Here is a 12,962-nt window from a genome sequence, read left to right as displayed (position 1 = left end):
CATATTGATAGATGTCTTGTAATGCACTGTTGAGGAACCTGCGACCCAAGTTTTTCATCTCCGACCTTGTCAGGTATTGAACATTCAATAAATAAAGAACACAGAATTATTAAATATAAAACACAGAATTTGTGTGATTATACTAAATGATTTACAAATAAACACCACTGCATATTTACAACTGTTACACATGCTGATGTAACGCAAATGTTTCCAACTTGGGATCAATAAAGTATATCTTATCTTAAGATGATCGATGGCTACTGCCATATTTGCAAAATGTGCCTCTGAACCTTGACAAGTGCATGTTTCAGGCTTATCAATTAACAACAGGAGGGGTCACAGACATAAGACCAGCTGTTAAATAAAGCTCTTCTGACCTTAGCTGGCATGTGGGTATATATACCCACATGACAGCTAAGGTCAGAAGAGCTTTATTATTTATATTATATTATATATATATATATATATATATATATATATATATATATAGATATATATATATTATTTATATTATATATATTATATTTATATTTATTGTTTTATTATTTATTAATGCTGCCCATTATGGGCACAAGCAATTTCCCCCCATTTATTAATTATATTTTTTAAATGTGAGTGTTTCCTATCCCCTAAACCTCCAGGGATGTACAGTTTAATACTGGCAACTTCTTATTATGGGAAATATGAAAACGTCTTTTAAAACTACAATTCCCAGCAGAGACGTGCCACAGAACATGTTGTGAAACACACAATAGTGTGTAGTTACTACACAGTTACTACATTTGTAGTTCTGGGGACGGGGTGGGGGAGGAGGTGGATCCGTTCAAATCCAGTTTTGGACAGTCTGCCGTGGTTCCATCCCATTTCAAAGTGCTATTCAACGCCCGGCGTAACCCTCGGCGCACACTCAAACATCCAATCAGAGCTTGAGGACTATCACGGGGTTTGTCCATGGATGGGTTTGTCAAGCAAAGCGGAGGGTTATGGCTAGAAAGGATCCGTCTTGTGTAAATATGACGTCACGTTCTCGTTGTAACTCTCGTTGGAGCGGCTCGGAAACACACCTACAGCAGTAACATGCAACATACACATTAATGCAGCAGCAATATTAATAGAGAAACATCAGACATAATAGTAAAACACTGAAAGGGAACACTTTTATTGCACAAGGAGCTATCTTGGGACTTTTACTGCGACAACGTTGATTTGCCTCGCCTGTGAATAAAAAATAAACCAGTGTTGGTGATCTACAGTGTTGTCATTCTTCTTTGAACAGCAAGACCGCTAACACCCTATTTCAACAATCACACTCCCTGTAATTGACATAATTAATAGATGGTTTAGCTTCTCACCATAATTTGATGTGGCCCACTGATGTTAACGATCGTAACTGAAAGGCTGCCTGTCAAACGTAAACATTCAGCCACGTGACTTGCAAACTCTCGCGAGAGTTTTACACTAGACGGCTCCTTTCTAGCCATAACCGAAGCGGAGAGAATACTTACTTCCGGGTGTAAAATTCTCTAAAGCAAATGAGCTGCTCCGACCCTCGGTCCTGACGGACTCCAACTTGTGTTTATTAATCAAACAAATAAATACACACAAGGATACTTATGTGTTGTTGAGTAAATAACAGTGTGTGGTTTAGAAAAGAATACAAAATTAGAAGGAAAAAACAATGAAACAATACAGATTTCAGTATTCTGAGCCCCTACTCTCCCCATAACTGACGGCAACAAAAGTCCTACATTATTCAATTAAAAATAAAGAAGTAAAAACAATAAGTGTGGCTTGATATTGAGTAAGAAAAAGGTTGATGAACGCTGTGAGAATGGATCTGCGGAGAGCATTTCGCCGCGATCCCAACGTGTCTATTACCAACGTTCAGGGAGCTCTATGCAAGTCGGTGACGGGGAGGGGCCCTGACCGTCCGTCAACATGTGACGGGTTGGGAGTGAGAACGTGTTGCTGTACAACAAATCACCTCTGGCTGGAAGAGAACTCTCTGCTCCATAGTTTCTCTCTTCACTGTACATTTGACATATTCAGTGTAATATTTAATATTCCATCTGTCACATAGTTATGTAAATATAATACCTTGCATATCTTGTTATTGCTCATTTGTAAATTCAACATGTATATTTTCTTCTTTATTTCTTGTCTTTTTATTTGTATTGTATAATGCCATGTGTTTTAATGCTGCTGCAACGCAAAGATTTCCAAAATTGGGATCAATAAAGTTCTTATCTTATCTTAAACCAACAACCAGTGTTCCGGATGAGGATCATCTCTTTACAAAAATATTCAAGTGCTAACCCATATTGTTACTTCTAAATGAATTTATTTCCAAACGCATTATAATGCAGTGTGATGTAAACAACAAAAAGTACCACAGACGTATGCTTAATTTATATTTATTCATCAACCAACCACATCAATAACATTGTTTTTAAAACAATAAAATGGTCCTTTCTGGCAATGGTTTACTTATATATTTCACCACAATACAAGTAAAAGGCCACCATAAGGGTGTATGTCTTGACTCTAGAGCAGGGGTCGGCAACCCGCGGCCCTCGGGCCGCATGCGGCCCTTTAAGCCCTCTGCTCTGGCTCCCTTGAGTTTAGACAAAAATAAGAAGGAAATAAAATAAAAGTATTTGTAGGACTATTTATATTTTGTTGCATGGTTGAAAATGTTTCGTATCTTGTATTTTGAGGTGATACTGTGACACATAAATAAAAAACAAAACGGTTTTAATTAGGTCAACTAAAATATGCGTCACATCCTGCTACGGTCCCGCGCGAGCGCCTTTTCTTGGAGGCGAATAACCTGACCCCTGGCTCGATGAGCGAGCTATGGATAAATCATAGAAAAGTACCGGAGGAACACAGGATTCTGTGCGGACAGAGTTATATGCTTTCACAGCAAACGATGCTGGTTTACCGGTATGTTTGATATGTGGAGAGAAGTTGTCAAAGGTGCTGCAGCCTTTACGTGTCGAGGAACAACACGGGAGAGGAAGACAGCTGACGATCTTCAGTCATAATTCAATGGGGTATGTAATTTATTTCAGAAAACAGTTTTTGTTATATTCCATGGAATGCTCTTAACGTCCCGATAGCAATGAATATATTAAATGCTTTGACAATAAATACATAAAAAAAATAATCTGTGGAAGCCGTAGCACTGTAAAAAGCACAACCAATCATTTTAGCCGGCCGGGCTAAAATGATTGGATGGCCTACCTGCCTGTCAGCCTTCCATCTGTGCACAAACTTATCTCGTGCCCTCTTTGGTCATGTGCGCATTCGTGTGTGTTGGAGGCTGTAAGAAAGTCTGAAGGAAGAGGCCTATTTGTTCCGGTTGTGTATTTTCAAATTCTAGCGCACTCGAGCTGGTTTCTCCATTCTTACCTACCCTACCTTTAACTATTTTTAGGGTGCAGCTATATGTTTTATTTATTTCAAAGTGGGCCCATTTTAATAATATTTTTTTTTCCTTCAAATGTGCAGATGACTCCTCAAGTGCTTTGTTTAATTTATTTTAAAGTAGGCCTGTGTATTATTTCTAATTCTCCTTATAGGAGTTCTTTGTTTCTTATTAGAGGTTAACAGTTTTATATAATGTAATAAATAGCCTAATAAATGCAAAAAAATGTAGTTTTTGTCTGATATAACAATAAATACAACTTTATTAGCTATCAAGTTATGAAATATGTTTTGCGGCTCCAGACAAAAAAATATTTGGGAAAAAAGAGCAAAATGGCTCTTTGGTCAAAAAGGTTGCAGACCCCTGCTCTAGAGCGTTGGGGTTAGTCTAACATGAAAAGCATGGACAACAGAACATATAATCAAGTTATGCAAACGGTTATAACATACAGTATTAAGAAATCATACAACACAACAATTTTTTTATGATTTAACTATGTATATTAAACATGTACATTCTATGTGTAAATCAAATATAACAATTTATAACAATGTATTATTTGGTTTTGAGAACAACAATGAGGTGATTCACCAAATAAACTATTTGTTGTTTATCTCAATGTCCCTAATTATACATCCTAAAAGACTGTGCATTGTACATGTTGATTGAAGTACTTCAATCAATCAGGTTAATAGCTGGAGAACAAAAAGGAAATATAACTGACAAAGCAATTAAAGCAAGTAACGCAAAAGAAACAAAAATGAACAATTAGAGGAAAGCTGTTATTGGCCTGCGGTGTAACAGGTGCAGTCATATAAAAGTAATGACAGGTAAATCCTATAAGAGATCGAAAATAATAATGCATAGGCATCCCGTTCTGGGAAAAAAGGGAAAGACCTCCTGCTCTTGGACAATGATGTGCTCACCAAGTTGTATGGTAACCAGCAAGATATACTTGGAGATTTAGGAATTTACATTCTAGTGTTTCAAAAAGGATCAAAAGTGAATGGTTCATTGCTCAGGATGCATTCCAGGGACGCTGAGCATTTTCTTCAATACAATTTAAGTTGTGTACAAGTGAAATTGTTGGCCTGATGCTGCGGCATAGGGAAAAGTCATATGGTCAACATATTCAAGGGTGATCTTCCATTGAGGAGTATGAATACAATCTCTAAATATAAAGTCAGTAAAGTATTTACATTTCTGATAGCACATCAAGTCTTGGCGGATATTCGTGCTTGAGAGCAGCAGCAATCTGGGGAAATACAGAGAAACAAAAAAGAGGGGCAGATCAGAAACCAAATTTGAGGTTTTTGAATACACAATGTATGTTTAGCATTAATGAATACAAAAGTAACAGCAACATGTCTAGGTTGAGGCTAAATCAACAAAGATACTGTACATTAATTCATAAGTGAATTACCTAAATTATGTTTCCTTCTTCATCTTCACTGGTGTCTGGACTGTTTAGGCCACTTTGAATTTCCACTTCATGTTGAAGGAAACAAGCATCAGGACCTAAAGCAGTCTTGTACTGCTGCAGTACCATCTGCAACCTCTCCAACGCCTCAGCATGCTTCCTTCTTAGGGTGCACCCAAGTCCTCCATTCCCCTTGTCTACATCTGAAAATACACACAATATTGTTATATGGACATACTATAAAGTAAGATTGCTTCACGAGGCCAGATCACTTCAATGGAGTATATTCTCTCCCATGTACATATAAAGATGATTGTCACTGTCAAGGGACTTCATTATGTAAAATGGCCGGGTCGAATGGGCAAAGGCCATTATACTCCATTCAATTTCTGTGACCAAGAACGATTTGGGCTGACTTTTTTTCCTTTAAAACTCATACTTTACAAGGTAGGTTAAGTTTTGCTTTCAACTTACCTTCCTCAGCCACCTTATTTTTTAGAGCAACTGCCATGTTCTGCAACCATGTGCAATGCTGCGCCATCTCCCACAATAGGATGCCTTTCTCCTCTTGCAGTATCCGTGTAAGCATGACTTGATCAATTATCTTTTTCTTGGCTGTAAAGTTAGCTAAAATCCAATCACAGTTATGTATATACATGAATCACATTTTCATTATACCATAACAATATGTTTAAAACTCCAAACATGTACTTTCAAAATAATCAAATGTATACACAATAAGAAAACTTAAGATATACCCTTAAACTAAATGAACGTTCTAACACTCTACATGATATGCGCATAACTCAGCAAGGTATACCTTCATATAACAGAACTTCAAATGAATTATTATTAAATATCTGAAAACTGACCCATGCCATGAACTTCCCATGGCCACAGCGCGGACATGATGCTCCCTCCAGAGAGGGAATGCTCCACCGCAGCAACATCTATGCCTCTGGCAGAGTCGTGTACCAGCTGGTTGTACTTCAGTACCTCCTGATTAAGGCGCTTTTTGTCATCTGCAAGCTTCCTTCGAAGTCGATGGCGGAGCTTGCTGCTGTCTGAAAAAGACATGAAGTAGTGGGATAGGGATGTGATAAACTATATTTGCAAGTGCAAAAAATATATATAATTCAGTTGGTTGAATCTGCAACCTAAAACATTATATTGTTATACCATTCTGTCGGTAAAGGGATTGCTTCCGCTGCCTCACACTTAGGTAAAGCCCCTCAATGCTTTGCTGCAGTGCTGTTTGAACGATGTCTTCAGAAGTACCCGATGTTTCTGATGTTCCTGTAGAAATAATATTGGCAGTAAACGGTTTTGAGAAACAAAGTTGTGCAACATATTTAACACCTTTTAACACAAATTGATGGTACAACTATGGAAACCGGAACATATCAGAGATAAACATGGACACATAGTTGGCTTGCTATTGCTTGAAGATTATGTCCCTGTCTACTGAAATCCAGTGAGGGTCCCATTACGTGGCATGAAAAATCAGCCTTATTGCCTTAAAATTGGCTGCTCTTTAGGATCAAATCTGTAAATTCAAACAGTCATGGACAATGATATGTAGCTGGTGTTATCTCATCGTGCTTACCAGATGCCCATTCCTTCACGTCGGAAATCCACGTCGACACCATGTCATCTGAGACACAATGTAGCTCCCTCTTGAGTTCCTCAAGACTTGCAGTCTCTTCCAGGAGCCTCTTACTAGTCTGATAAACAGTAGACGATGGACATTTATCAAGATTAAAACTTGCTATGATTAACAACAAGCCATGTGCAAATGACAAAGGACACAACAAAACCTTTAATAGGAGGCTCACCTTCACATATCTTGTGAAAAGTGCCTGATGAAGGGAGTCACCTTTTTTCCTGTTCCATCCCATTGCATGCACTGTGAGCATGTCCAGTCGTGCTTTTGAAAGCAATAATGAGGTTATGATGTGTCATCTAAAAAAAGTATGCAATAATAGGGCAAAACCTTCCACTCACCTGCTTTGGACATGTATTTTGTTGTCAGGGCACAACGGGACAGGTAGCTGTTGACCTGCTCCACCTCTTCCCCAGCGGTTATCCCTGCCCCCTCCTGGTTCTTCCCACTCCATATAATCTGATGGTAAAAGGTTGTTGGAATTGTTGTGCAAAGAGGCTACATACTACTATACTAAACAGTATAGCTTAGATATTTACTACTTCAGTATTATAAATATAAAAAATATAAATGTACGTGATACAAAAATATTTCACATACCTCGCATTTGGTTGCATGGACTCGAGCATGCATTACACTGAGGAATGGCTTCATGGTGGTCAGCTCCTGGAGAGCAGGAAGGACACTTGCAACTTTCTCCATGTACGGCCAGTACTTGCAAGCCACATCCATGGCGAAGAACTTGGCTTTGGCTGGCATGAGTTCCTTTTGAAGATACAGGGGGTAGGCGAATATCTCCCCCCTGTACATATTTAAGGCCTTCAAAATAAAACCCATGGCGACATACAGCCACCTCCATCCCTTCTTCATCCAGCTTCGAAGCCCTCCTTGACGTCTCCCTCGCTGCTGTCCACTGGGAGTCCCCACGTGTGCCTCATCCCTGGGTCTAAGACACACATTACATCATGACAAATCGGTTAAAAGCAATGGAATCACGATCTACACCATTTGTTCTAATTATCTGATTTTGGAGTAGATGGTAAGGAGAAGTAGCTGAATTTGAAGAAAGTCAGGGTCAGATATACATGGCTATTTTTGTGATATACCTATAAGGTAAAATGACGAATAAAAACTTGCATTTTTCAGTGATCTCTGTATTTTGTCGAGAAATGCAGCCACGTCTTCTGCTACAAAGAGCCCATTAAAAAAGGCGCTGCCATCAGAACTGACGAAAAAAAGATTAGCAAATATATCCATGAAATATAAACAATAATCAAAAAAGTTAAATAACAACATTGTAAAAACAGCACCTTCCACTTCGCCGAAAGCGATACAGCTTCCTGTTTCCATCGGCAGAAACAGCCAACATCTCCGGCGTGCAGGCAGGGCAGATGAAAGGAGCACCACAGCAGAGCTGGTCTTCCTCATACGAGGCATAGGAGAACTCCATAAAGCTGCGCTGCAGTGCATCTCCGTTGACAGGTCCAGACTGGAAGATAATTACATATATTGCTGTGATTTTGTCTATTTACGGAAATGTTATAATGTATAATATGGTAAAGAATATTTACACTTACTCTTCCTCCACATTTTGTGCGATGCTCCAGCAGCTTTGCAAAGGCCTTTCTGGAGAATCCCGGAGAGATTACCTTGAGCTCTTCAAAGGAGCTCAGGAGGTCCAAGGTGTAAAGTGTGGAAATACTGACCGAAGCTGGCCAGTATCCACTCTTAAGGAGGACTTTCAAGTCGGGGGTCCACTGCTGCTGGCAAGTTTGACAGACATATAGTGGCAGATGCAAATCATAACGCCCTTGGAACAAGTAAATAAACATAATTAAGACACATTTTACAACAGTTCCATCTACAAATAGTCAAAGATGAACAGATATTACATGAAGGTTTTACTCCAAGTGGAAGCACAATGCCTCAGCCCACAACAGTAAACATATAACAACAATTCAATAGAAATCCAAATATATATATATATATATATTAGGGGTGCACCGAATGGGAAATTCTTGGCCGAAACCGATACCGAAAATAGGAAACAGTTGGCCAAAAACCGAATGCCGAAAATGATTAATAGAAATATATATATATAGAAATATATATATATATAGATAGAAATATATATATATAGAAATATATATATAGAAATATATATATATAATGTATACATTTTTTCCCAATGTTGTTCAGCTACCTGATTATGGAAAAAGACATGATTATGGCAAAGCTTAACTTAAATAATAATCACTATTATGGGTCCATAAAACATTTATTCAGCACTTTTGAATGCATACAGTACATTAATTCCAAGTCAAGTGCATTTTCTTTTCTCTGTAGGATAACTACAACAAAGTGCATTCAGAACAAAGCCAAGGTGCTTTAAAACTGCATAAACATCTAGGCCAGTAGGCCTACAACAAAATAGTGTAAATAAAGACTGTAACAGCCAGGCCTTCAACAACAACAAATGCACCTATAAGTTTGGTAACGTGTTGTTGTGATGACGTAATCAAAACGCGGCGACAAGCACGGCGCACGACCATGCTCGCGGCTGGCTCACAGCCAACATGTCTGCCGCTTGGAGATATTTAAAAATATCAGAGAGAGAGGCGCGGATTGCGATTTGTAAAACGTGTTCAGCTGACATTTCTCGAGGGGGTGTAACTGCAAAGACTTTCACCACTTCGGGATTACTCCACCACTTGAAATAAAAAAACCCGGACAAATATGCGGAGTATGATCAACGTAACCCTGTTTTCTGACATTCGGTGATATTTTCTAAAACCCTTTCTGCCGAAAGCCGAAATGGCCTTTTTAACCATTTTCGGACGATAATTTTCGGTGGCCGAATATTCGGTGCATCCCTACTAGGCATGGTTGGGAGGGTTACTGTCACACCCCCAGGTTTATGTCACAGGTTTTAGTGTTGTCTGTCTAGGTTTGGGTGTTGTCATGTTTTTCCTCCTGGGTTATTGTCTGGTCCTTTTCCCTGTGTTTTTCATGTCTGTCGTTAGTTCCCTGGTGTGTCTAATTCCCTGATTGTTTTCACCTGTGCCTTGTTATCCTGTGTTTAAATTCCCCTGTCTCCCAGTGTTCAGTGTCAGTTCGTCTTGTCTATTGTCATGTCAGGTCTATGCTTTTGGAACTCTTTGGTTTTTGATTCCTCACTGCGTGAGCACCTTCATTTTTTGTCCTCTGTTTTTTTTTTGTCATCTCGACTGGAGTTTTGGTGATTACCTTTTTGTTCATTTTTGCTAAATAATGGAAAAATAAAGTATCTCACAATACTTTACCTCTGCCTCCCTGTCTGCATTTGGGTCCTACATACTAAGTGCCTGGAATCGTAACAGAACGAACTGACCAGAAATGGACCCAGCAGACCTTTTGATGCTAAAGGCGGAACGTCTTGGGTACTCTCTGGAGTATATTTTTTATACGTGGAAAGGCTCCTCATCTAGACGGGGCAGAGAGGCTGCGTTGAAGGAGGCACGTCAGGAGGTTGCTCGCAAGCCGTGGCTCTGGAGCTTATTGCCCGAGTGGCTTAGGATTTTTTCACGTAGCCCTGAGAGCCAGTCCTCATTTTCTGAACCTTTTTTTGGGGGTCTGGTCTGGCGTTTGGAGGTCCACGAAGCCTCCAAAAAACTCCTAAGAGACGCAAGGCCAGGGTTCCGTGCCCAACAGCCATGGTTCCGGCTCCAGCACCATCCCACATAGCCATGGTACCGTGCTCCAGTACCATCCCACACAGCCATAGACCCGTGTTCCAGTTCCTTGCACAGCAGTCATGGTTCCGGCTCCAGTGCCGGCCCCAGCAGCCAAGGTCCCTGCTCCAGAACCGGCCCACAAGGCCATGGATCCGTGCACCAGTACCGGCCCACGCATCCATGCTTCCATACTCCATTACCTAGCTTACACAGCCAGGATCCAGGCTTCCGCTCCACGCCCAGCAGCAATGGTTCCGGCTCCAGTGCCGGCCCCAGTAGTCATGTTTCCAGCTCCAGAACCGGACCTTACAGCCATGTTTCCGGCTACAGAACCGGACCTTACAGCCATGGTCCCGGCTCCAGTGCCGGCCCCAGCAATCATGTTTCCGGCTCCAGAACCGGACCTTACAGCCATGGTTCTGGCTTCAGTACCGGCCCCAGTACCCATGGTTCGGACTCCAGTTTCGGCTCCAGGACTGGCTTACCGGCCAACGGCATCTCCCCGAGTCCTGTCGGTGTATCGACCAACGGCAGCTCCCCGAGTCCTGTCAGCATACCGGCCGACTCCAGCTCCTCGTCTCCAGTTGGCTGTTCAGCCGATGCCAGCTCCCCGAGTGCTGTCGACATACCGGCCGACTCCAGCACCTCGTCTCCTGTTGACTGTTCAGCCGACGCCAGCTCCCCGAGTCCTGTCGGCATACCGGCCGACCCCAGCACCTCGTCTCCTGTTGGCTCTCCAGCCGACTCCAGCCCCTCGTGTTCTGTTGGCGAACCAACCGTCTCAAGTCTCCTCTCAAGTCTCTTCTCAAGTATCCTCTCGAGTCACCTCTCGAGTTCCCTCTCAAGTCACCTCTCGAGTCACCTCTCGAGTTCCCTCTCGAGTTCCCTCTCAAGTCACCTCTCGAGTTCCCTCTCAATTCATCTCTCGAGAGCCCTCTCAAGTCACATCTCGAGTCACCTCTCGAGTCACCTCTCAAGTTCCCATTCAAGACACTTCTCAAGTCACCTCTTGAGTTCCCTCTTGAGTTCCGTCTCGAGTTCCCTCTCAAGTCACCTCTCGAGTTCTCTCTCAAGTCACCTCTCGAGTTCCCTCTCGATTTCCCTCAAGTCTCTTCTCGAGTTCCCTCTCAAGTCACCTCTCGAGTTCCCTCTCAAGTCTCTTCTCGAGTTCCCTCTCAAGTCACCTCTCGAGTTCCCTTTCAAGTCACCTCTCGAGTCTCCTCTCGAGTTCCCTATCGAGTTTCCTCTCAAGTCTCCATTCAAGTTCCCGCTCAAGATCCCTCTCAAGTCATCTCTCAAGTCAACTCTCAAGTTTCCTCTTGAGTCTCCACTCAAGTCCCTACTCCTGTGCCGTTGGAGGCCCCGTCGACTACTCTTCTGCCGGGGGTCCTGCCAACCCTATGTCCTGTGCCGTTGGAGGCCCCGCCGACTACTCTCCTGCCAGCCCTATGTCCTTTGCCACAGGAGGGCTCGCCAACTGATCTTCTGCCGGGGGTCCTGCAAGCCCTATGTCCTGTGCCACTGGAAGGCCCGCCGACTGATCTTCTGCCGGGGGTCCTGCCAGCGCTATGTCCTGTGCCGCTGGGGGACCCGCCGACTGCTCTTCTGCCGGGGGTCCTGCCGGCCCTGGGTCCTGTCCCGTTGGGGGCCCCGCCGACTACTCTTTTACCGGGGGCCCTGCCAATCCCATGTCCTGTTTCGTTGGAGGCCTCAACATCATCTGTATCGCCGGGGGTCCTGCCAACTCCTTGTCCTCTTCCGTGGAGAATCTTGCCAATACACGTTCCATCGGCTCCGGCCGAAAGCCGAAAGGGCCTTTTTTAACCATTTTCGGCCGATAATTTTCGGTGGCCGAATATTCGGTGCATCCCTAATATATATATATATATTTGTTTACCATTGATGGTAATTAAAATCACTGGTTTGCCTGGTACCACAGTGAAGTTTGTGCCTTTACAGGAGCAGTTGGGTGCCTTCACAGTTGGCAATATGCAAATTGTCAAAAAAAAAAAAAGCACTAATTACCATTATATGCTGGCCGAAGAGACATGTGAACATCAAAATGCAAGTTTGAGAGAGCATACCTTGGTCATGGGTGTCATATCCACCTCCCACTCTAACAACACACGTTGTTAGACTAATTGGTTTAAAAAAAACATTCATTAAACTGTCCCTGTTGTGGAGTGGCTGGTTCTTGTGATTTAGTACATCACAGTCTCCACAGAACCACTCCTCGGGGAGACACTCTCTACACCTTGGGAGGAAATACAAAATTATTCTAACGTCTTAGAATTACTTTCATATTCATGTGGGTTTTCTATAGGTATCCAGTTTTCTAACATCCCAAAAGTCATGCATGTTAGCTGAAATAGCAGGGCACTGAGCATTAATACTGAAAAATTACAATTAGGTAAAGTAATTTAAATAAAGGTAAATGTTATCTCACCTAATAACAGCCGGCTCGTGGCAGAGGCCACACAGGGGATGACCAACAGCCTCTTTTTCTAGAAGGCATTGTAGGTGGTGTGGTCTCATTTCTTTCCAGTGCTCTGATGCTTTCTGCTGCCGAAAAGACCAGGATGAGGCAGAGCTTTTTTTAGGCTCAGGAGGAGGACATGAGGAAAGAATGTCAGAGAGTCTCTCCATATTCTTTTCTGTGAACAGAATGGGAAACTTTAACTGTAAATGACTATATTTAAGACGAACACTAAAAATCAAGGATCATTTCTTTGC

The 12,962-nt window shown here is 42.1% G+C and overlaps 2 protein-coding genes across 2 annotated transcripts; both read right to left on the bottom strand.

Annotated features, from left to right (window-relative positions):
* Window positions 1-2,473: 2,473 nt before the first annotated feature.
* LOC307039082 (uncharacterized protein) lies at window positions 2,474-7,313 on the bottom strand. Its single transcript, XM_079680862.1, has 9 exons — window positions 7,117-7,313; window positions 6,858-6,975; window positions 6,689-6,780; window positions 6,460-6,577; window positions 6,033-6,149; window positions 5,726-5,917; window positions 5,328-5,480; window positions 4,857-5,056; window positions 2,474-4,688 (listed from the first exon to the last, which is right to left on the bottom strand). Exons 1-8 carry the CDS (start codon window positions 7,273-7,275, stop codon window positions 4,857-4,859), a joined length of 1,149 nt encoding a protein of 382 aa, XP_079536988.1. The 5' UTR covers window positions 7,276-7,313; the 3' UTR covers window positions 2,474-4,688.
* Window positions 7,314-7,382: 69 nt separating this feature from the next.
* On the bottom strand, window positions 7,383-12,177 carry LOC307019044 (uncharacterized protein; the record flags this gene model as incomplete). The annotated part of the gene is made up of 5 exons (XM_079649650.1): window positions 12,127-12,177; window positions 8,094-8,279; window positions 7,827-8,005; window positions 7,650-7,741; window positions 7,383-7,462 (listed from the first exon to the last, which is right to left on the bottom strand). Exons 1-5 carry the CDS (start codon window positions 12,127-12,129, stop codon window positions 7,383-7,385), a joined length of 540 nt encoding a protein of 179 aa, XP_079505776.1. The 5' UTR covers window positions 12,130-12,177.
* Between the last annotated feature and the right edge of the window lie 785 nt (window positions 12,178-12,962).

The sequence above is a fragment of the Notothenia rossii genome (assembly GCF_949606895.1).
Source record: "Notothenia rossii genome assembly, chromosome: 1".
Classification (NCBI taxonomy): Eukaryota; Metazoa; Chordata; class Actinopteri; order Perciformes; family Nototheniidae; genus Notothenia; species Notothenia rossii.
The sequence above is the reverse complement of the archived record's forward strand: the minus strand, read 5'-3'. Positions and strand labels throughout refer to the sequence as shown.